At 41.1% G+C, this 23,088-nt stretch overlaps 1 protein-coding gene across 4 annotated transcripts in view; it reads left to right on the top strand.

The window, feature by feature from the left end:
• TTC7A (tetratricopeptide repeat domain 7A) overlaps positions 1-23,088 on the top strand; it is a 181,913-nt gene that overhangs the window by 57,070 nt on the left and 101,755 nt on the right. For all 4 annotated transcript variants that reach the window (XM_079297998.1, XM_079297997.1, XM_079298000.1 and 1 more), the window contains 3 exons: positions 3,128-3,265; positions 3,617-3,700; positions 14,345-14,449. In XM_079297998.1, the coding sequence (XP_079154124.1) occupies positions 3,128-3,265; positions 3,617-3,700; positions 14,345-14,449 (327 nt within the window). The remainder of the gene's footprint in view (positions 1-3,127; positions 3,266-3,616; positions 3,701-14,344; positions 14,450-23,088) is intronic.

Raw genomic sequence — 23,088 nt, 5'->3', positions numbered from 1 at the left:
GTTTGACTTATTCTCTCTCCCATCCTGTTTGTGTGTGTGAGGCATGTCTGTGACAGTGGAAACAGCTTAAAGGGAATGGTCATGGTGGGGGTGTTGAAAATGTATCTGTAGCTGTGTTTTACTTTAGCTAATAATGCAGGGGAGGAAATAATGCAGTAGGACAAATTGAAATTGCTGCTTATGTTATGGATAAACTGCTTGAGAGCGGTGTTGTACAAATAACCTGTTTTCCAGTTGTGTTCAGGAAAGTTAGTGGTCTGAAACAACAGAAACACAGCTATTGAAAAAATTTTTGTCTTAATAGCTTAGAATTTTTGCATTCTCAAATGTAGAATGAAGTGTCTCTCTGTGTACATTTCACTAGGTAAAATTCCCTGTCCCACAGGATGTATGTATTCTTTATTTGCCAGTGACTGTCAGGATTTCTCACTGACAAATTAGTATTTACAAAAACATAAACAAAAGCAAAGAAAAAAATGGTTGATGATGATCTGAGGGAGAGCAGCCTGCCTTCTGTGAGAGGCAGGCCACAGAGACATGCCAGTTTCTTGTGTGGGATTCAGGAAACAGTGATTCACAGTCCCTTCTCTGACCTCTGTGTGTACACTGCATTAATATCTTGAGCCTTACTGAGGATGGGGATTTATTTATTTTATTCTGTTAGACACAGTCCATATACTTGCTACTGTTCAGTCAGTTTTTTATGAGGTTTGCACCTTTTAATTTTGGGGTTTGTGGGGTGTTTATGTCTCTACTATAATGTGGGCTCTTGATTTATTTTTTTTTAGAGCAGCTGGGATTAGCAATTGGTAATAGGTCCAGTATTGAAGAACTTGTTGAGATAGAGGTAACAATTAATTTGCTAGTGGCAACTTTTATGCATGGAAGCATAGAGAATGCTAGATTGCAAAGACCTTCAATGGCTTTGAGATTTGAAAGCTTGAACAAAATCAGCAGGTTTATGACCTTCTGGGAAAGAATATTTGTCATGCCTATGCATATGTTGCATTTAACTGCTGTCTGCTTGGGTAAAGTATGATATACACAATATGGTCAATATGGCTGCAATTTTAGAATGCTGCATCCTTGTAATATGCCCTGTATTTCTGTTTTGCAGTATTGGGGTACTGGGACACTAGTACCAGTATCTGTGCCAAAATGTGATGGACAGTCATGAGTTTTGATTAATTTTCTATCTGCTAATGCATCCCCTTAAAACGCATAGCTTGGTATTTGATGGACACTCAAAAAACTATCAGGCTATAGCTGACTGTAATGGGAGGTTGTTGGTGAGATTGCAGAGCATGGAGTGCTGTCTCAGTAGCTGTTTGCTACAAACAATTGTCATAGCAATGTAACCGGTACAGAAAAAACTGTTAATGCCATTGTATATACCTGTGAGGATTCACTTGGCAATAAGGATCATACAGTACATGGGTTTATTGAATTCTTTTTTTTCTTTTAAAGTACCAGTCTTATGTAAAATCCAAACAGAGCTTAAACATTTATATTTTTTAAAATTCTTTTTTAAAATTTCTAAATAAAGGGTAATAAAGGTAGGCAAGCTATGCCTCTGTATTCTGGTTGCAGAATTTTAAAAGTTGGTTTCATTCTGTCATGCATTCTGTTGTTCTGAGCTGGTTTTTTAATCAAGAATTGCATCTTCTGCAGTATCATATAAAAAAAATGCCTTTGTGGCTGCAGAGTTGGTGTGAGTTTATTTGTGCAAACACTGGACTGGGTGTGATCCGTCAGCTTGCCTTTAACTGCAGTCACCATTTAGCTCTAGGTTGAGATTGTGTTAGTTGTCAGTAATTGTGTTTCCAGTCTGGCTGGAGGCTGTGATGAAGAGTGCTTTGAACTGGGGCATTGCACAGATAAAATCATGATGAAACAGCTGCAGCTTAATCACAGTGAAATACGCGTGGGCTTTAAGGGCTGCATATTCTGGCAGTTTTTATTACACTTAATTCCCATGTTTAACCTTTTTACGGAAAAAAATTTCTCCCCACAATTAGAAAGAAATAGATATATGTAAGATTATAGTTGCATTGTAAAGTAAATCTCATAACCTTCCTGTTTCAAGGAGGGAACATTTTGTTTGCCTTTGCTCAAGGTGAAATTGCTGGCAATTTTCTTAATTTTTCTGATCTTTTAGATGTCTAGACCCCAGTGTCTGATGTTGCACCCTTTTCAGCTGAGGAGCCCAGGGCAGTGTGTCTGTGCTATCAGGTGGTGCTCAGGCTCAGTGGCATCCAGCACTGCCTCTCCCAGAGGCTGGACAGTGAGGGTGACTGTGTTTGGAAATCAGAGGGACTTTTCTGTTTGCTCTGGAATTGTAATCTCCCTCTTTGTGCTCAGAAAAGTGCAAAGGGCTGGGATTTTGAGGTAAATCTTGAGTCTGTGGCTTGTGGTATTTTGGGACATCCTTGGAAATTGCTGCTTTCTGTCAAAATTCATGTTTCTTCCTGATCTAGGCTCACTAATGTACTGATAGATCAGTAAAATTAAAACATATTTTATATATATATTTTTTTTAATTGGTGTTGCATTGCCCAAAACTTTAATTGCTTTAAGTTGATGACAGGCCAATCTGATTACTTGGGCAACCTGCTCCAATTAAAAAATGAAAGGTGAGTAGCAAAAAAGAACAACAAAAATGGATGGTACTGTGAAGAATAGCATAGACACAGAAGATAAATTATCAGCCTTGGAAGCAGTTACCACAGTTGCAGGCAATTGAAGTAATAAGGAAGGTGTTTCAAGGATGGCCTTGAATTTCTAATTATCGAGAAAATAAGGAAGATGGTTTAAGGATGGCCTTGAATTTCTAATTATTGAGGAAATGGGATCTGGTAGGTCTGATTCATAATGCTCTAATTCTGTGACACAAATCCAGATGAGATATGTGTAGCAGTTCCTTCCTGTAGATACAGCTATCTTCTTAAGTCTGCTTCATGTAGGTAGAAAGCACCTCTGTGGAAACACCTTCCTTACGTTGGGATAAACCTTAAAAAAAAGCCTTGGGATGATTTTGAGCGAGATGCTATGGGTGCTGGGTGCAGCTTCCAGTGGAGGAGTGGGGTGTGCGTTGCTCTCTTGGTTTGTGACGCTCCCTTGTGCGCAGGCGAACCGGGACGCAGTGATCAGCCGAGCCCCAGAGCAGCGGGATGACCGAGCCGTCAGCCTCCAGGACGCCTCTGCGGTCTACGACCTCCTCAGCATCACTCTGGGCAGAAGAGGGCAGTATGTGATGCTGTCTGAGGTACCTGCCTCGGCCTCTGCCATTCCGAGCACTGGCTTGCTGGGGAAGGTGGAAATGGAGTGTGCTGGCTAGCAATTAGCACAAACGGCTCCAGAGCTATGGCTTGGAGGGCCAGAAATGCAACAGAACTGTTTGGGACATTAACGTAATTTATATGTAGGCACTTGAACGAAGTGGCTGCCTTTTGAAGTGATGATGTACGCTAGCAAGTCCCATTAGAAGTGCAAATGGTGTCATTAAAAAAAAAAAAAAGAGCCATAACAGATTATTTCCTGACCTAAGCAGCAGTCTTGACAAAAAGTGTAAGGAGGGAAATAAAGTCTGACATTCCTTTCTCTATTTCTTTCTCAGTGCTTGGAGAGAGCCATGAAGTTTGCATTTGATGAATTTCACCTCTGGTACCAGCTTGCCCTGTCCATGGTAGCTTGTGGAAAGGTAAGGTTCAAACCAAAAGGCTCAGAAAGGGCACATTTTCCTCTGAAAGAGTGGATCTGGATTACTTGTTTGAATGTATAGAGTCATGTGTGTTGTGGGAGTAGGTGCCATCAGGCAGCTCTGTGAAAGGACAGTGCTCTCCTTTTAGTCTCTGATTGCACTTTGTGATGAGGGGTGTGAGTTTGATATTGAGTACTGTTCTTTCTGTGCATTACCAAGGAGAAAAATGGTTTTTTGCATAGCTGTGGCTTGAAAAGTATCATACAGTTGTCCATTGTCTGCAGGTTCAACAAAAATGGGCTTAGTATAAGAAAGAACTGCCATCAGTTCACTCTGTGTCTCTATGCAGTTGACTTAAGCTGTGGTTTCTCCATCTGTTAAAGGAAATGTAATTTTTTTTTTTTTTAGAGAACTTTTTAAAGTGTTTGGTGCAAAATACACTCTAGAAAAAGAAACAATGTGAATGTTGGCATGGTCATGTTTCAGCATAAGTGGTTTTTTAAAATTAGTGAGATATTTATGAAAGTCATCAGTAAACCACTGAGATGGCTGAAACGTGGTTGTGAAAATTAGGCAAAAGTAACAGGAGCTTTTCTTTAGTAGTCTTAAAAGAGTGGACTTGCTGTAGGAAATGTAGATGGTACCAAATTTAGCTGGTTCATTCTCGAGCCCCCACGTACATGTTTGGGAGGCATGAGCAAATTGATGCTGTGCAGTAGCAGACTACTTAATATGGTCCTATATTCTGTGCCCAGGACTGTGCAGGAATCCATGTAGACCTGAGTAGAGACCACCAACTGGCACTCATTTGCCAAATTCCAGCTATTACGGGTCTTTTATGGCTATAAATGAGCCAGAAACAGTGGCCTTGGCGTGGAAATAAGAGATAAATCTATGCTTCTGCAAAGACATTGTCTTGTGAGGTATAAGTGGCTGCAAAGCTTGGAAGAGGTCTGAAGGAATTCCTTCACTTCTGTGAGCATAGGCAAAGCCTTATCTTGGAAGACTGTCTGTTGTTAAGCATTCTACTTTAAAAAAAAAATAAGGTAGAACAATGAGAAAAAGTCTAATAAAGAGCATCCGATGTGACTGAGGGTATAGTAAGCAGTACTGTGAAAAGACTGAAATTATTTTTTTCGCCTTAAAGGGGAGAACAAAAGTCTGAGGGAAAAGGCCTTCAAGCACTCTTAGAAGGAGGGGTTAATCTTGTCTGTGGTGGTTAGGACAAGACATGATGGCATCTAATTGCAACCACACGAGTTCATCTTTTTTATTAAGAGAAAAAAAATAAGGATAGTGGAACATTGGAAAAACAGTGCCCTGTGGGATTTAGGATCCACACAATCACTGGGGATCAGTGGAACACCCTAGGCAAATCTGTAGTGACCCCTCTGTGAGGCACCAGGGGTGTCTTCTGTGGGACCTTGCAAACTCTGACTCTGTTCTGGGACTCTGTCTCCTTTTAAACATAACAGATCTGGCTGATTTATGAGATAGCAAAGCTTTGGCAGTGCATATTAGATCAGCAAGGAGCTGAACAGAGATCTTTAGTCAGAAGGAGCCTCACAGATTCCTACAGAAGTTCAGTGCAAACACTTGAAAATCCAATTTCAAGCTTGGAAACAATGGTTAGACTCAATCATGTATAAGGAAACCTGAAGCTACTGGTGGAATACATAAACAATGAGCTTGGTGCCATGGTGTTAATGTTGTGATGTTGCACTGACCTAGGTCAAGTGGGGGCTTACATGTCATGTCTAGCTCACCTTGGAATTCAGCTGCACTTAGCACAGTCCTGTCCTCTGTGTCCTTGCAAATCATGATCTCTTGATACTGGGGACAACAATGATACACAGGCTGTGATAGAAAGGCACAGAATCTTACTATGAACGTGGGGTTAGCCTGGGAGCTTTATTGGCTTTGTAAGTTGTGTAACCTGGCTCTCAACAGCAGACAATGCTGTAGCTCTAGTAATCTGCTGGAGAGCAAATGAAGATTTTTAACTACTGATGTTTGAGAGGGAATGCATGCAGAGAATAATTGTGCTTCAGTCTTAGATTAGCATGGAGAAATGGGGCCAGATCTTTAGCTTCTAACAACTTGCATGGCAATTCCATTCTTGTCCATTCTATGTTTGCATAGCTCTTCTCCTTCCCTACATGTTACAGAATGTTTGGTATTTAGGTATTTATGTTGCTGCTTTTTATTTTTTTGTCTCTGTAGCTGTCCTATCTTTTCAGATTTTCAAGTACATCTTGTCTTTCTGCCTGTACTTTAAATATTTACAAGGTAAAATGTCCTGATCTTGCCTATTGATGTAATAGTGCTAAGTGTTCTGAGCCCTATATGGGTCAGAGGGAATTCCCTTACCCAACAATCCCATCTGTGCAGTATTTCACTTCTAATCCCAAAGTATTCCTGGAGGATTCCTGTCATATACTCTGCAATGCGTCATCTTGCTAATGGGAGATGTGGCATACATTTTTATATTGCTTTGCAGCTTGATAGTAAGACAGAGTTCATTTAAAAGCAAGTGCTCCAGTGTAGCAGAAAGAGCTGATGAGAAAACAGTGTGGTCAGTCTAGACTGCAGAGTATACTTGAGCTTTTATAGGTGAAGATCTATTTTCACCTGTCTCAGTCACAGCCAATTCATGATCTCATTTCTTGGTAATGAAACCTCACATCCTGCAGCATTACTTGTTCTGCAGTACAGCAAATTGGTCTCATAAATCCTGGGCACGACAGGAACAGTTTTATCAATGTGTAAATGATGGAAACTGCTTTCTCTTTTTTTTTTTTAACATGTTTTTAGGATTTTCAACTCTGACCTTCTTAAAAGTGCCATAAAATCCTATCTTGCCCTCTAATCTACACTGAATTTGACTAGAGGTATGTTTAATTTGTATATTCAGATTAAGTCAATCAAATCAAATTTCAATATAGTTGCTTCTTCTGCCAGCCAAAAAATTGCCAAATGGTGATTGTCATTTTTCACAAGTGATCAGTCTGCATGTCAAGCCAGCCACCTTGGCTCATTACCACATGCAGGCTTGAGTTTTCACATTATTCTGAAAAGCATGTGTCTTAACAAAAATAGGCACATCACTTCAGTGAGTTCCTACAGGCCTTGGGGCTTCCTAAAACAGTGAATGAAAAAACTCAGGGAAGCATAACCTTCCTGTCTGTCTTTTATCCACTTAAGTGGTGGAAATAATGGAGTGACAGCAATTTCACTTTCCTGCATTTCTCAGCAACTTGCATAATGAAAAAGGTGGTGTGGTCTGTTTTTTTTTATTTTTTTTAACCCATTTTTAGGAATGCCTTTTATATTGACTGAACACGAGGCATGTATAGCTAAATGACAAAATTTCTCCATTACATTTGAAATACTTTTGTTGACAAATTTAGATGGGAGGGGAAAGGAAATGCTGGGAAAACCTAGAGAATAACAGAGACGTGGTGGGAGATTTTCTGTGTCACTAAGAGCAGTTCTGAACAGGCCAAAGAGGTTTAAATCTTTCTAATGCAGCAGCCCTGTTCCTGTGGTGCTGAATGCTGAATTCTTCACAGATGCTTTAATGCTGGTAATAACCTTGGCTATGTGGTAATATCAGCTAGAGGCTGAGTGGGCAGCACAGCTCCCTGTCTCTGCTGCTGTGTGTGGACAGGCTGGAGTCTGAGTGGCAGTGCTGTGATAGCCAGATGCCATCTGGCAGAGTCCTCAGGCAATGAGATGAGCCACTGTCCTGCTGCCAGAGTAAAGCCAGTGCACACAGTTGCATCTGCTCGTCTCAAGGTTTTGAAAAAGTGACCAGCATTGAACAACATGGGGAAAGGAAGCACCAAACTCTCTTTTACAGAGTGGAAAAGACTTCTTAGTCTTCACAGCAGTGAAAAGAGAGAGCTGCTTGGGGTAGATTTGTTCTGTGCTGCTGCTTTCCTGCTAAACAGTTTTCCCTGGAGGCTGTGGAGGTTCCAGCACACAGCAATCCTGCAGACTGGGGTAGCTGTGCCGACATGTCTGAAGTGGGAGGCAGAGCTATCATAGTGTCTGGATGATGTATTACAAGCACAAGGGATGTGTAATAGGGTCCTTGTGCACTCGCAAGCATTTCCTTGGCCTTCCACCAGTTGGATCAGTTACGTGTTGCCTTTTCAGATTTCTGTCCCCTTCCACACCTACTATCCTCACACAGGACCTAGCCTGGGTGTCTCAGTGTCACTGGAGCTCCCTGGGAGTAGAGACTAGAAGTGCATAGTGAATAGGCTCTTGCTTAAATTTATGGTAACTTAAGAAAGTCTTCTAGATCTGCATTGTTAAATATTAAAATACATGCCTTGGACAACATGAAGCAACACTGGTGCCTGTCTTCTACCTACCACACAAGGAGGCAAGGTTTCTGTTTAGTGACACTCATTTGCCATTTTCCTAAGGGTAATGAGGGAGGCATTCTTCAAGGATAGCTGTGAAATTATTCTGTGATCACTGAGTCTGCATAGTCTAAAAGTGCTGGGTGTCCTAATTGAGCCATACAAGTCTCATGAGTCTTAATCTTTAAAGTACAGTGAATGCTTACTGTAGTTAGTGTAAGCAGTGTGTGGAAGCATTTTCACACTCACATTCAATGTCTCTGCCTGGAAAACCCCACAACACCACTTGGATAATGAGTGAAGAGCTTTAGGATATGTGTTTCTTGAGAGGAGCAGTGAGCAGTAATATAGCCTTAGGCCAGCTGAAGGCAGGCTGGAGTATCTGCTAGGAGAGGATGGTCTGCTTTCACCCTTAGCTGTGTGCTCACTGAGGGGCTGAAGTCCTCAAGAGTGAGTAAAGGAGGAGCTCAGGAACAGCTGAAGGGTCTGTGGGGAAAAGCCTCTGTGAGTCCAGGTGCCTGAAGGCAAGGACTATGCTCAGCAGCCTGGTACTGGGATTGCTGGTGGTGGCTTTGTGTTCCTGTGGTGCCTGCCACAAAGCTCTCCAGCCCTGCAGAACGTGGCCAGCTCAGTGCTTGCCTTGAAGGCTGCAACTGTGACTTCAGAAACAGCTGCATTGTTGCTGACCCTCCCCAGCCCCCTCTAGCCCATACTGGGGCACCACAGGAACAATGGTCAGCATTGCCATACAGATGGATAGGCTAGGCAGTAGGGGATGTAAGCTCCAAGCATGATACCTTGCAAAATGAAGCAGATAAAGCTGCTTTCAACTACACAAAATGCTCCTTTCTGCTTTTACCCATTATGTTTGTTCCTCTTTAAGGCAATGGGGAAGAAAAAATCATGCAGATCTATCTGAATGGTTCTCTTAATCATGTAATGCTTCAGGAGGTGTCTGGTGTTATACAAAGGGAAGTAATCAAATCCTTCTTGGTGTCTGTCCTTCAGCTGTGTTTCTGAGGCACTGAGCTCCAGCTCTTCCCAGAGCTGGTCTTGCAGTGTCACTGTGCTCCCTTTGGCTGCTCAGCAGTTGGAGATACTGCAGTCTTGCCCAAAGCTTGTGCTGGCAGCATTTTTAAGGGTTTGAAACCAGTCTTACACAGACATGAACTCTGATTTTGGAGCCCTTAGCAAAATAATAATTTGGTCATAGCCAAATAATGACAAGCTAATGTCTGAGCTGCTCCTATCTGTGCTGCACCCAAAAAAAGGAATCCTTCCCCGTATTTAAACAGTGCAGCAAAAGCAGATGTCTCTAAGTGCTTCAAGGAGCTTCAAGTTTGACTCAGCCATGCTTGTATTGCCAACATACAGCTTTCCAGAAGGTTAGAAGGAAAGTTAAAAATATATTTAATACATAATTCTGCAGCAACAGCAGACAAATTTTATGATTTAGGCTGTTCCTTCTGTTGGTATCCTTGCAAAAGCTTAGGCTGGTTACTAGGCAACTGGCATTTAAAAAAAAAAGTACATTTCTCTTTGTATTGCAGGCAGGAACCTTGGGAGCAGCAGAGGCCTCAGATGACTCCTTAAATAGCATTGCTGGGGAATGAAAGTTAAAATATTGAACATTCATTGGTTAAAGATCCTGTTACAAAGGTCAGCTATCTTGGGGATATTCAATAGTTTGGTTTCCTTTGGTGCAAAGGAAAGATTAGAAAGGAGTTTGCCTGTGTGCTGTAGATAATACAAAAAATGGAAATTTCCTAAGATGCCTGGCTGTTGAGCAGAATACCTAGGTGGGCTATATAATTGCCTTCAGGCTTAACTCTCTTCTCTTGACAGAAAGTGTGAAGTGAGGTGTTTGTCACATTAGCAAGTACAAATGTGTCCTTTTAGATCTTAGAATGTAAGAAGTGCTTTTAAGAAGGAGTATTTGAAGATGCTTAACTGCAGTGCTCTAATTTGATAAATACAAGGTAAAAGAAAAGGGAGAGAATCAGTTCCTGTGTTAAAAGAAGTAAATGTCTTAGGGGAATTTAATTCATGCTGAGATTCATAGAAATCTCTAAATTCTGTGGAAAGTTAACAGCAAAACTACTGATTCCAGAGTTCACAATTGCTTGCTCATTCTGTCATCTTTCTATGTCAGTTCAAGGTTGTTTATATCCAAATGAATGTGAATCAGGACACAGGGAATAAAAATTCTTGGATTGGGATGAAAGATTTCCTCCACTTGTCCAAAATCCCTTTAGAAAAGTGTAATTTTTAGACAGGATGATGAAAGAAATATAGCAGTATTAGTTGTGGAAATTCATTTGTGTACTAAGCTGCCAGGTAAATTGGGAACGAGGCTGTCTGTCAGCCCACCATCTTGAGGAACATTTTTCTTTCTGGCTGAAAAGTATCAAAGAAGCAAAAAAATTAAGGAGATTTTTGGAACCTGTGCAAGAGAAGAGCAACTGTTCATGGCAAGTCAAAGTCTACCAGGCATGATTTGCTGTCTGGAAATTATTCTTCCTTTTACTTATATCTGTATTTTCTTTAACTTCTAAATATGAAATGGCTCTCTAACTTTCTTCGTTGGTTGCTTTGGGATGGTGAGAAAGCAAAGGAGGGGAAAGAATGGAAATTGTGTTGGAGAAACCTAGGAAAACCAGCATTTGGGCAGCATCTATGAGTTTACCATAACTGATGGCAAATTCTCTCAAGCCATTTGGAAAGGGAAGAAAATTAACTGTAGGATGTTTTTGGTTCTCTTCTACCCATGTGCAAGCAGGAGTATGCTTCCATGCTTTATTATTGAATTAGTAAATGGGAGTGGGAGTTCTGATCTGTGTTTGAATAGTTGTTTGTCTTTACATTTTACTCCCTTATAGGATTCAAAACCATAATTATGTAGGGGAAGGTGTCTCTCCATCCTTCTCCTTCCCCAGTAGCTTCCTTGCTCCAGATGAGAGGCCAAATGAGACCTAGTTTTCTGAAGTCCTTGGGAACTGGTTCTAATGCAATCATTATAATCCAGCAATTAGCAAGTTAAGTAGAAACAGCATAAATCCTGGCTTGAATTACTATATTTCAGTGAGCCCCTCTGAAGCTCAGAATCCTAAGTGGGAAGCATGTACTCACTTGGAATTCAATTTCTGCTCTTCTTAAAACTTGCCTCACCAATAAATCAAATTATTATTGCCATGCAGTGAATCTCACAAACAATACATTTGTCTGCCTGGTCCACCCACACTAAGTGAAAGAATATGTACATTTTAATTACCAGATTATTTCAATGTTGCATAAACACTGTTTCATATTAAATATTTTTACAAACCAATGATATCTGTATTCAATAATGAGGGCTTGATATTTTTTTCCTTGCTATTAATATCTGTAATTAGTATCTTTAAGAAACCTTGATATTGCATGTCATGCCAGTCTCCCCTAAGTAAGGTCACTGTGGGAGTGGGATAATATTTCTCCTGTCATTCCTTGACTAATGTTTTCATCATCTGTATAAAATATCTGCTGAGTAAATTTTTCAAGGTGAAATCATATAATATCTCTTGAATTTTTAAAATGCAGCTGGGGAGAAAGGCTTCATGTCACCCTGTTTCTTAAAACCACTTCTGCTCCATATGTTTAGTTGCAAATTTTATAAACTTCTTTAAAATGACATCACTTGGTAAATGTTTTAGAAGCAGTGTGGAAACTGTGCCTCTTGCTCTGTAAATCCATGTTCAGAAGCTCTTGAGTGCATAGGTAATGAAGTGACTCCACACCTGAGGTGTTTGGGTGCAGGCACAAGGTGGGACCTTCTGTGCAGCACTCAGTAGTCACTGTTTTGCAGTGGCCTCCTGAGCAGGCTTGGGACAGGACAGACATGGCAAGGGCTCTGTGCTTTGAGGGTACTGTGGGCTCTGGCCTTGGCTGGTCCTGCAGACAGGGAGGGAGCAGAGTTCAAGAGGAACTGGTGAGGAATGGGTGTGTCACTTCTCTTCTGGTGTAGGTCCTACAACTGTGGCCCAAATTAGGACAGGCCTATCACTTTTTTTTTTTTTTTTTTTTTTGCTTTGTGCTACTGCTGGTTGTGCTGACCCACAGGAGAGCTGCGACCAGCTCCCAGGTGCCTCTTGTTTTCCCTGCTGTTGCAGTGCTGGTGGGGAGCTGAGAAATGACCACTGGGTTAAGCTTGTGTCTGTTTATGCAGATGTTGGCTCTGGACAGTGTATGGCCTTTTACATATCTGGCCTTTGCAGTTCACTTGTGCATGGTGAGGTGACAAGGGTTGGTGGGGTTCAGCTGCAGATATGCTGCCTGTCACGGTACACGTTGTCCTGCTGTCACATTTGTTTATTTTTTTGGATACACCTGTGGGGCTGGAATATAGGCAGGAGGGCAAAAATATATCCAGCTTAGGTCCTTTATGGGGTTATGCTTGGATTTCCAATACATCCATCATGCTGCTGGGAATACCAGCTGCTTTCAGTGCATTTTATGAGAGAGGGGAGTAAAACCTGAGATACCACTTGTTATGAACATATAGGTTTCAGGGAGGTTCATTCTGGGGGATGCTACTCACCTCATGGCAACAGAGCACAGCAGTGTGTTTGTTCCTGTACCTCAGGGTTGAATTACTCTTCTTCATTTCTGAGAGGGATGGAGTAATGGTTCCTGCTCTAGGAAAAAGTTTATTTATTTCCATCCTTGGTCTGAGACAAGCTTCCTTCTGGCTTTAGGCAAATTGTGCATTTTGAATTTTAAATTAGCAAATGTTTCCTTGCTTTTACTGATCATACCTGATGCTATACGTAAGTGGGAGCAACCTGAAGAACATAGGGTGTGCTGCTGCTCTTGTTCAGCTTTTCAAGCAGGAAGATTTTCTCCCTGCTGCATTGGTTATGAAATCCCCCTTTGCCTTAACGTGTGTATGGTTGGTGTACATCTGTTTTTTCATTTTTCCAGGTTCCCTTCCAAGCAAATTCCTAATCAAGCTTTTGAATTCAGTGGCAAGAAGTGGACCTTCAGGTCTGGAGGAAGGAGCTGGCAGGCACAGCCCCTTTAGATGTGGTGTGAGGTGGGAAAGTGAAGCTGTGGTATTGCTGCAGGGGATTGCAGCAGCCATCAGACCCTGTGTGGGTCAGAGTTCTGGTAGGGAGAGTCCCTGGGGGTCAGGAGGAGATGCCCAGGACCTGATGGGAGTAGCAGGTTGATTAACTTTGCAAGCTTCTGTTGCTGCTCTTCTGTAATATAGAAAGACCATGACTGTTTAACGTGCTTCTGAGCAGGAACAGTGTGTCTTGGGACTGTGTGGGAGACTTTGGGAGGAAACAGGCATGCAAGGAGAAATTCCAAGAGAATAAAACTTCCCCTTGAGCTTAAGCATGAGAAAATTTGAGGGAATCAGGGTCAGTAGTGAGAAAGGTTTAAGCCTAAGACAAACTGTGGTTCAGGTGAATGTGCTGGGAGACTCTAGTAGGGTAACTCCTGTCATCTTCTTACTGTCTGACACGGTCTTCTCATCAGTGCCTCAGAGCAGAGCTTTCTTCATTCCCTTTAAAGCATCTGAAATGTGGCAGCCATGAATGTGTGCTGTAAAATAGTGTTTGCAGAGCACATTGGATCAAAAGGGCTACACAAGTGCTAATCCCAAAAAACATCCTCATTAATGGTAACCTAACACCAGAAAGACAGCAAGAGTTTTATGAGCTTTCTTTCTAACACATGCTTGGGCCACCCACTGAACAGTGTATTGATCCTCATCCACCCTTTTATATGCTGGAGTCTCAGTTGCTTGCTTGTATATTCTGGAACTGGAGAAGAAACAAAACAACCTATGGAGAAGATTACTTTAGCTGGGCAAACCTCTGAGTGAAGTTGGCCTAAAATGTGAATGTACTGGAGGATAAGCTCTTTATGATCCCTTCTGGTTTACTGGAAGATGATTATATGCAAGGAAAACTACAGAATTCTTGTGTATTGGGAGGGCAGAGCTAAAATAACCAGATAGCTAAGGAAACTGTTTCTTGTGAAGTGCACAGGCAGGGCTGCCTCATTGGTGTGTTTCCTCTGAGCGTGGGAAGAGTGTGTTTGTGTGCGTGTGTGTACACACCTGGCTGCATGCGGAGATGGGAATAAAGTTGCTGACTTGTTGCTGACATGGGATTCTTTTCTCCATAGCACTTCTTTGTACATATCACTGCAATATTTTGCATGGACTCTCAGCAGCATTGTCTAATCATCCTTTTTTGTTTCCTCCTCCTCTCTCCCACTCCTGCAGTCGGCATATGCTGTGTCAGTGCTCAGAGAGTGTGCTAAACTGCGACCTACAGATCCCACCGTTCCTCTTCTGGCTGCCAAGGTCTGCATTGGGTCGCTGCACTGGGTAAGCAAGCTGATGCAATTCTTATTATGTAATGGATTAGGTGCTGCAGTGACAGTGCCACAGTGTAGTTGCAGTAGGCAGAAAAGGGAATCCCTGCTAAAAATCATACACACATGCGTGTCTTTTATAAAAAATGAAAATCCCTGCAAGAAATTTTGCAGTGAGTCATTAAAATGTATTTTGCTGGCACACTGAAGAAAGGAGGAGCGAGGGAAAGCTGTAACAGCCATTCTCAGGACTGCTGCTTCAACTGAGTGTCACGTGGAATCAGCCACTCTTGTAGCCCCTGGAAGACACAAGTTAATAGTTATAAGTGGACTGTTAGATAGTTCAGGTCTGCTGGACAACTCAGTCCTTTGTTCTTGAAGTTGCTGTGTCAGTGTTTTGTGTTTTGGATGTGTTAATGTATGCCCCAGAAGCAGAGTGGGAGTGGAAGTTGGTGCCCGTGAAATTCTGATTATCCGAAGGAGCAGAAACATCTGTCACTCTTTCTGTACTTGGTTTAATTAACTGAATGGCAGCCTGCTGTTCTCACCTGTCCTCACCACGAGGTGTCCCTGCAGTCAGTGAAGGATTACAATTGTTAAATAGAAGTAAAACACAGATGTAAGAAAATGTGAAAGAAAATACCAGAAAAATCGGCACAGATCACGGTGAAATGCTGTAGAAGCCAATTTGCTGTTGTTTTGTTCCCTTACCCTGCCTCCCCACCTTCTTCATCCCTCTCTGATGAAATTTGCTGTTCAGCTAAACTTGAGTTGTATTTGTTTACACCACCACCACCAGGGAGGATGTCTGGTTATGTGTGTTTTTGAATGAACTATACTGTTCAAACTATAATGGTTAAGCTTATATGTGAGTCAGCAAAAACTGGGCAGAATCTTTTTCTGGGAAAAATCTTCAAGTCTGAGGACCTTGAGGGTATCCTTGCTGAACTGCCCAACCTACTTCAGCTCTAGATTTGGAGCAATTTAACTCTTGTACCCACAGCTCAGCCTCTAAATTTTGAAGGCTGAAAATCATTCAGCGATACAAAAAACATTCACAGTGAATGCTGTTTTTTAAAATAAACTAAATAAGGTTTTTTGAATTATTCAAAATGTTAAAACAGTGTGAAAGTGAGGCATTACAGCTGTGTTGAATGCTTTTCTTAGTATGTCTGATGAAGTTTTCAAAGCACAGCTAGCATATAAAAATACCTTGTTACTTTGAAAAAACAGTGAGACTGTAATCCAATTCCAGCTTGGGCAATCCAGTATGTCCAGACTTCTCATACATGATAGATCTGATAAAACAACTGGCTAACCCTAAAAAGTAGGAAAGGCAAGGGAAGAAGGGCAAAATGAGGTTGTCTTGATTATTTCAAAATAAGAGGGTTTTTTCTTCAATGTACTGCTTTTTTATTGTGTGAAATGCTTTTCAGTATTGTTCAGTCAGGCCCTGGGAGGTATTATGAAATAAAATCATGATTTCACAAGAGGGTAATTTTACTTCAGTTACCTAGAGCACAGCCTTATGAACTAAAACCAAATTAAAAATATTCCCTCTCCTCTTCCTTTCAGTCAGTGGCCTATGCTTTACCCTCATAGCAAACCTGATGATGGTATAGAAGAGTTTTAATTAAGGGGAGTCCAAGGGAAATCAGATCATCTTTTAAAAGAACTGAACTGATAGGTTCCCACATCTTAGTCAAAGGGGTGCTTCTGATATTACTGCCAGACTCCTGTGCCTAATAAAGACCTTCCTGCTTAGCAGAGCTGTTTTTCTAAATGTCATCCTTACAGTAATTATTTGCATTTAAATTATATGGCAATCAAATCAGAATTGAATAATTTAAACTGGAAGTGAACAGGCTGATCAATGCCAGTATAAATAGAAAGGAGGATAGACATGGGACAGGAACAGTCTAATGGACAAATATTAGCAGTTACAAATACTCAAATACATCTTCCTTTTCAGAACATATAAAATATGATTAATTTTTCAATTAGGAAATATATCCATGTACTTGATTGCTGGCTAGGCAGGAAAAGGGTGAAATCAGATCACCATTTATCCAAATGAAACAGCTAATTTATATCCTGCATCTGTCTACTGTGTGGTATAGTATTGTAGCCAGTTTGTTTATAGCCCATGGGCAAGCAGTACTTTAGTCTTCTTTCAGTTACTAGCAATAAAAAAACCCAGAACACCAAAACACAACATTTATGCAGATGGATAATTACAGAATGTCATGAGAAGCACAGAACAGTTTCTTTCATGATTAATCTAGTGATCACTTAACTCATTTTGCTGGCTTTGTACATGGTGTCTCAGCACACTTTAAGAGCAGGGAAAACAGAAAATTAATTGAAATGTACTATAGTGATTTACAACATTGAGGATGCTCTGATCACATCTATAAAATAGTCTCTCAGTGCAGAACAAATCAAAGTGAAAATGAGGATGCATTCATACAGTGCCATGCAAATCAATACATAACAGAGCCTGATGCAGAACTGAGCCTCCCCCAGCTTCTGTTGTGGCAGTATGACCAGATCATTAACTGATGTAAGCTGGCAGTACTCCACTGGCATGTTAGGAGTACCATGCTGGCTTACATCAGGAGATGATCTGCCCCATCAACCTCTAGCTTTCAGGATTGGGCCTGCAGTAGACAGCTGAGTGGTATAAGCAGTCTTTTGGCTACCTTTTTCAGAGTTAGAGGTTTTCAAAAACAAAAGTAAAAAATTCCAGTGTAAATAATATAATAAATAAATAATAAATCAGTACTTAATTTGTTTTAAAGTTTAAGCCAGTAGACTTGGAGGACCAGAAAAGCTTCAAAACTAATGCACATATGTAAACCACATATAAAAAAAAAAGCAACTTTTTTATTGTATCTAAACCATTACACAGGTGTTTTAAATGTTTTTATAGTAGGCTCAGAATTACTTTTGAGACAATGTGCTGCTGAGCCTTCCAGCTTGCTGGGGTTTCAGCATAACAGTTTACTGAACTTGCATGTGGATGATTCTATCAAGCAAACACAAAGCCAGTTTGTGTTTAGCCAGCTGTCTTTTAGCTTTCCAGAATGCATTGTGTAGTCTTTGACTATTGTAGGTCAGAGTACTGTTTTAAATTTCCATAGAAGAGCTGAGGTAGCTTGCACTGGAATATGTTCATACTGGGGTTGATTTGCCTTGCTCCACTATAAATTCAGAACTCTGCTCACTAAAAGGCTTGCTGCAATTTCCTCTTTCACTCAGCCTTCCCTGGCATGGTCTCAGCTGAATGCTCACTTGCCTATTTTGGCAGTGACTTTGAGTTGCAGTATGAGTTGTTGTTTTTAATATTTTAATAGTAGAGTACTGTTAATTTCACTACTAATCTAGGTTCTCCAGGATCCTGTTATGGCAGGTGTTGTGAAAATACTAAAAATGGAACTTTTTCCTACAGGCAAGCATTAAATACTGAATTTCTCCATTTTAGGAGCCTTGTTTGAGGCATTTACGGTTATCCTGATGCTTTCTTTTGCCTTTTACTCCATTGATTTCAATAGAGACATGTTGAAAATACTGCAAATACACATAGAACAAAATGAACTGTAGTCGTAGGATAGGCTTGAATCTTTTAGAACTCTACTCTGGCAAAAAGCAGGAAGACATGAGGCATATTCTTATCATTTTCATTGTTCCACAGTGATACAATAGCAATAGTGGTGGTGTGCTAAACTTGAGTAGCATCAAATGATGCCAGTATTATCATCTGAGCTTTTCAAAGGACTTTGTCCCATGGCAAAACCTGCAGTGCAGGATGATGCTGTACCTCAGATATTTCTCTCATTTCTTTGAACTAGTATGCACAGCAAAGTGCTCTGCTCTAGCACTTTGCTGGGAAGGCAGAGATCATGCCAGCAGTCAGGGAAAGGGAGAAGTGGTGTTGGGCCAGGGCAGACTGTACATGGTGTCATAAAAACTGAGTAAGACATACCTTGAGGTCAGGACATCACAGTATGTGTGTGGCAGGGGGGTGGGCAGGATGCAGATTTAGAGCTGCATACTTCTGAGGTAACAGCTTACCATTCATTACTTTCACAGACCACTTAATCAGAGAGTGTTTCTCTCCCCTTCTGTCTGTTGTTGACCCTGCCACTGTAGATAATAAATGCTGTGCATGTGCTTGCACCCAGTCACTTAGGAGCCCTGGAGTCACCTGGAATGCTTATGTCATAGTGCAGTATGAATAATATTAAAAGATGAAATCTGGTCCATTTACTGGAGTTATTCTGCCTGCTGACAGACATCTGAGAGGATCAGCATCACCAGAGTGAGAGGCTGCTAAGAAAGCAGGGAAGGGCAAGGAACTACTAGATGTTTCTTCTGTCTTTCAAAATACATTCTTGATGATATCACCACTGCTGTTCTCGGGCAATCCCATGGGTTTTAGATATTAAAAATTACCAATAATTTTGTCTTCTATTTTTTGTCTTCTACATTGGCTTTGTGAAGCCATTAGCTACAGTGGAGAAAAGGCCTGATTATTCCTCAGTGCTGGGGGCTGAGTTTACACAGACTAAATTGGTGGGCTTAACAGTGATGACATAGAGAGCAAACAGAAAGCACAGGATTTTTTTTCTGACATATATAACATTTTTGGCTTTGTGTGCTGTAAACAGCTTTGGGACAAAACCTTTTCTTTAGATTATGCCTTATAGACCACTTTCTTCCTATGCATTTTTCCTCTTATCATTTTCATTTCACAATATTTATATTCTTCTCTTTGAATTAGTCTCTGTAGCTACAGCGCAGTGTAATGAAAATGGTAAGAAGAGGTTGATTCAACTAGTTAACATCATGTATAATTTTGTGTAGGTACACATTCTGTAGGATTTTGATCTCTTAAGTGCTTGGGTACTGTTCAGTGTCACTGGTGTCCAAATTCACCTGCTCCATTAACCTTGTCTGCTGTCCTAAGTCCACTGTCATTTAATGTATTTCCTGCTTCTTCCTTGGTATGCTCCTCTTTTTTTTTTTTTTTTTTTTTTTTTTTTTTTTTTTTTTTTTTTTTTTTTGGCACAATAAAGTGCTGTTTTCATCCTGCAGTACATCATTGATTTGTTTGTCCTTAGTTACTCTAAATGTGTGCTGGTGAGAAGTGCAGTTCCTACTTAGTCCTGCAAGCTGTTGATAAAGTGAGGTAAGGCTTCAGCTTTCCTAAAAACAATCTGGGTGGCAGTTGGACACCAGCTGGGTGGCATTAGGCCAGGGGACAGCACCTGCTGTTCTCCACTCCCTTGTCAGTGTGCTTCCGGGCTTGGCTTGAGCACACACCAAAACCTGTGGCCAAGTAACAGTGGTGGCTGGAACAGCCACTCTGTAACAGGGGAAACATCCCTCAGGATGGCACAGCTAGCAACTGTTCTTTTTCTATCAAATGCAAAGGAGGAAGTGAAAGGGGAAAAAAAAAGCCCAACCCTAGAGTATTGCCATTTCATTGGTGTCACTTCACAGTTTGGCAGCCTGTCTCTCTCCAGGTGCCAGGTGTTTGCTTTCTGGTGTGGTAGAGGGGCTGCTTAGCTTGTAGTTCCAGATGCCTCCTGACACTTTATATAGCTGATGTTCAAAATGCAGAAATTTCTTCTTAGATGTTTCCCCCCATGATTTCTTTCTTCCATGCAGGTGTTGGAGGCAGGGAACTTCTCCCTGCAACCTGGAATGCTGCCCTTCTCTCCACCAGCTTTTCAGTGCAAAGTATGTAGAAAAATATTAGAACAGTAAGGGCCAGATTGGAAGGATGGCTTTGAGACTGTTTTTAGTTGCTTCTAAGGGAATAACATGGTAGGCCTTCCCTCCTCCCTTTCTCATCTCCACAATACAGACTAGAGACATCCTGTATCCTAAGGACCCCCAGAGACACAGCTTTACTGGCAGATCACAGCCCAGGCTCACTACTGGTCCCTCACTTGGGTGTATGGAGAGGGAGCTTTTATCAGACTGCAATCTGGTAATCCTTTCAGTGTAGCTGGTTGCCCCAGGTGTGTCCCACGGGAGTTATTCCTGTTTCAGGTAGTACTTTCCAGAGTCACAGTTGACTAGGGCATCTGTAAGACTGATGAACTGGGGAGTTGAGACCGCACAGTGGGTGATGTGAGTGAAAGGCTTGGCTTTTTACACTTGTCCAGAATGACTGAAGAGTAGGAGAATGGGAGAAGAGGGGGCAGATGGCTGCCACAGCAGGGCTGGCAGGGAAAGTGTCTGAGTGCTGTAAGAAGGAAAAGTAAATGTTCTCATAAACAGAACCAGCTGTGCTGGAGTTTGTGAAGCTGCTTATTTTCAAAGCAGACTTCAGCTGACCCAAGTTTGCATTCATAAGAATCTTTGTGGCTGGTCAAAGTGCCATTAGTGCTTAGTATGAATAAATGTTTACAAGAATGTGCTAGAAGTGCTGTTTCAGCCACTCTGAAAAGTTATGGTTTTAATTATTTATTCATTAGATTAATCTGATACTGACAGGTGGCCCTGGGTAACTGGCAGGCAGGAAGGCTGAATGGTGCACTACTGATTTATGTAGTATAGGTATTTCCAGTCAGATTCTGGAATTACCATCAGGTGACCACTCAGACAAACAATGGAGCAAAATCTCTCCAATTTTACATGTCTTCATTTCAGCTTCAAACTTTTCATTTAATCTTTTTTCCATACACTCTACCCACCCCTACTCTTGTTCACTAGTCATCAGAATTCCTTGTATAACTCTTTTCTTCATCTAATGGGGACTTCGTGGATGAAAGTGTGTGTGGGGAGGAGAAACAATGAAGAAAGAGAGTGAGAATATAGCTGTTTCTGGTGGCAAAGAGGGGCATAATGAATTTTCAGGCTGCAGAGATTTCATGTCTTACATAAAAGTTTCTGTGAGATGACGAATTCAGTTATCGTTGTATCAGGGGTTTTTTGTTGTTCATTTGTGGGTTCTGTTTTTTGGGGTTTTTTTTCTATGTGACAAGTCATGGGCCACTTCCTTCCATTGTCCTAAGCTCTGATCCAGAACAACTTTCAATATGTGGCAGGGAAGCTGGTAGGGCTACTGACAGGTTAAGAAATCTCCTGAAACAAATCTCAGTCTTCCTGGTGAGATGAGAGTTTAAGGGTGTTATCTGAACATTCCTGAAGTAGGTGGGACTATTTCCAGTGGTTTTAGTAGGCTTTGGGTTATACCCTCAGACAGGCCTTGCAGTTCAGTTGGCAGGTGCAGGTATTCCACAGGTGTTCCTGTGTCAGTGGCTTCAGTCATAGCTGACAGGGCAATGAGCAACACCAGTGCTTTCACAGTGCTTTCAGAAAAGGGTTTGATGGTGATATATGAGTTGGTCATTGGACTGACTGATCTGAGGTTTCAGAAATTGGGGAACAATTGTTCTACATCTAGTTTGAATTCTAGGGAGGCCCCAGGGAGTTGTGTCAGTGAGGAAGAAGTCCAAGCAGTGGAGATTTGCTTCTTCATTTGCACTTTCCAGCCCTTCTTCAGGCTTATGTTAAAATCTTATGTTTGATACCATCTAATAAATCCCAGGTTGTTTGTTTATGAAGCTATTAATTAATGTTGTCACCTGAATGTTTTCAAGTGGTGTGACTAGTGGTGTGGCCCATTGACAGGATGCTACATCAAGTCAAGTAGATACTGTTCATAGGTAGTGTATCAACAGATCACTGCAGAAGGTAAACTTATTGTCTGATGCTGCATTTTAATTCCAGATTGTTATGAGTGAGTTATTTTAGATATTAAGGAGCCATGAGGTGCTGAAGTCTGACAAAGCTGAGTATTCAGAGGGCACATGCCCACAGTACTTGTCTAAACTAGCTGGATTTCAAACAAAAAAAGTACTTTCTCAAAATTAAGCAACCTCATCCCATAAAGTCAGTTGTGATGTAACAGAAGTTTCCAAAAGGAGGATAACTGCAGTGTAGTGGTGTCTGCTTCTTAATTAGGAATGACTCTGATTATGGGTGGCAGGCTCTGCATACTGTCTTTACAGAAATTAGATCTTCCTGTAGGCTCTGCCTTTCAGGCATTACTTAAAAGTTTTGCCAATGTCTCTCCAACCTACACCTTTCAAGGTATATACAGTGTACAGGTCTTAGTCTTTTCTACTTAAAATGGGTGAGTGATGTTAATGAGAGTTTAAAGTTAGAAATACTCAATTCTAATAATAAAATATTTAACTTATTCTTTTTGTTTAAAATTACCATTAACTCAGATTTTACAGATGCTGATAGGTATGTGTTGAAAGGAAGGTTGTGGGGAGCACCCTGTGATGATGTAGAAGAGACCAGCTTATTTAATCATTTTGGAGGCTGATCCTGAGAGATTGTGACTGCTCTCTGCTCCAATTGCTATCTGTAATATAAAATGTATTTTTAAGGAAATTGTGTCTTTGCACAAGATGCAGAAAGTGGCTAGTGCAGCAAGAGCTGCCAAGGTAGTGTGTTAGTTCAGATCAAAATTAGTGTCCTAAAATTTCTACATCCTTGTGGCAGCAGAACTGCAAGCAGCAGCTGAGAACTTTCAGTGAAGTTAGTGGTTTCTTGTTTTATTCTTGTAATGTTTTAAAAGAAAGTAAAATTTGGTAAGGTTTAAAAAAATCAGACAGCAAAACAGAG

Source organism: Erithacus rubecula (assembly GCF_903797595.1).
Source record: "Erithacus rubecula genome assembly, chromosome: 2".
Classification (NCBI taxonomy): Eukaryota; Metazoa; Chordata; class Aves; order Passeriformes; family Muscicapidae; genus Erithacus; species Erithacus rubecula.
This window is presented reverse-complemented; position numbering and strand designations above follow the sequence as displayed.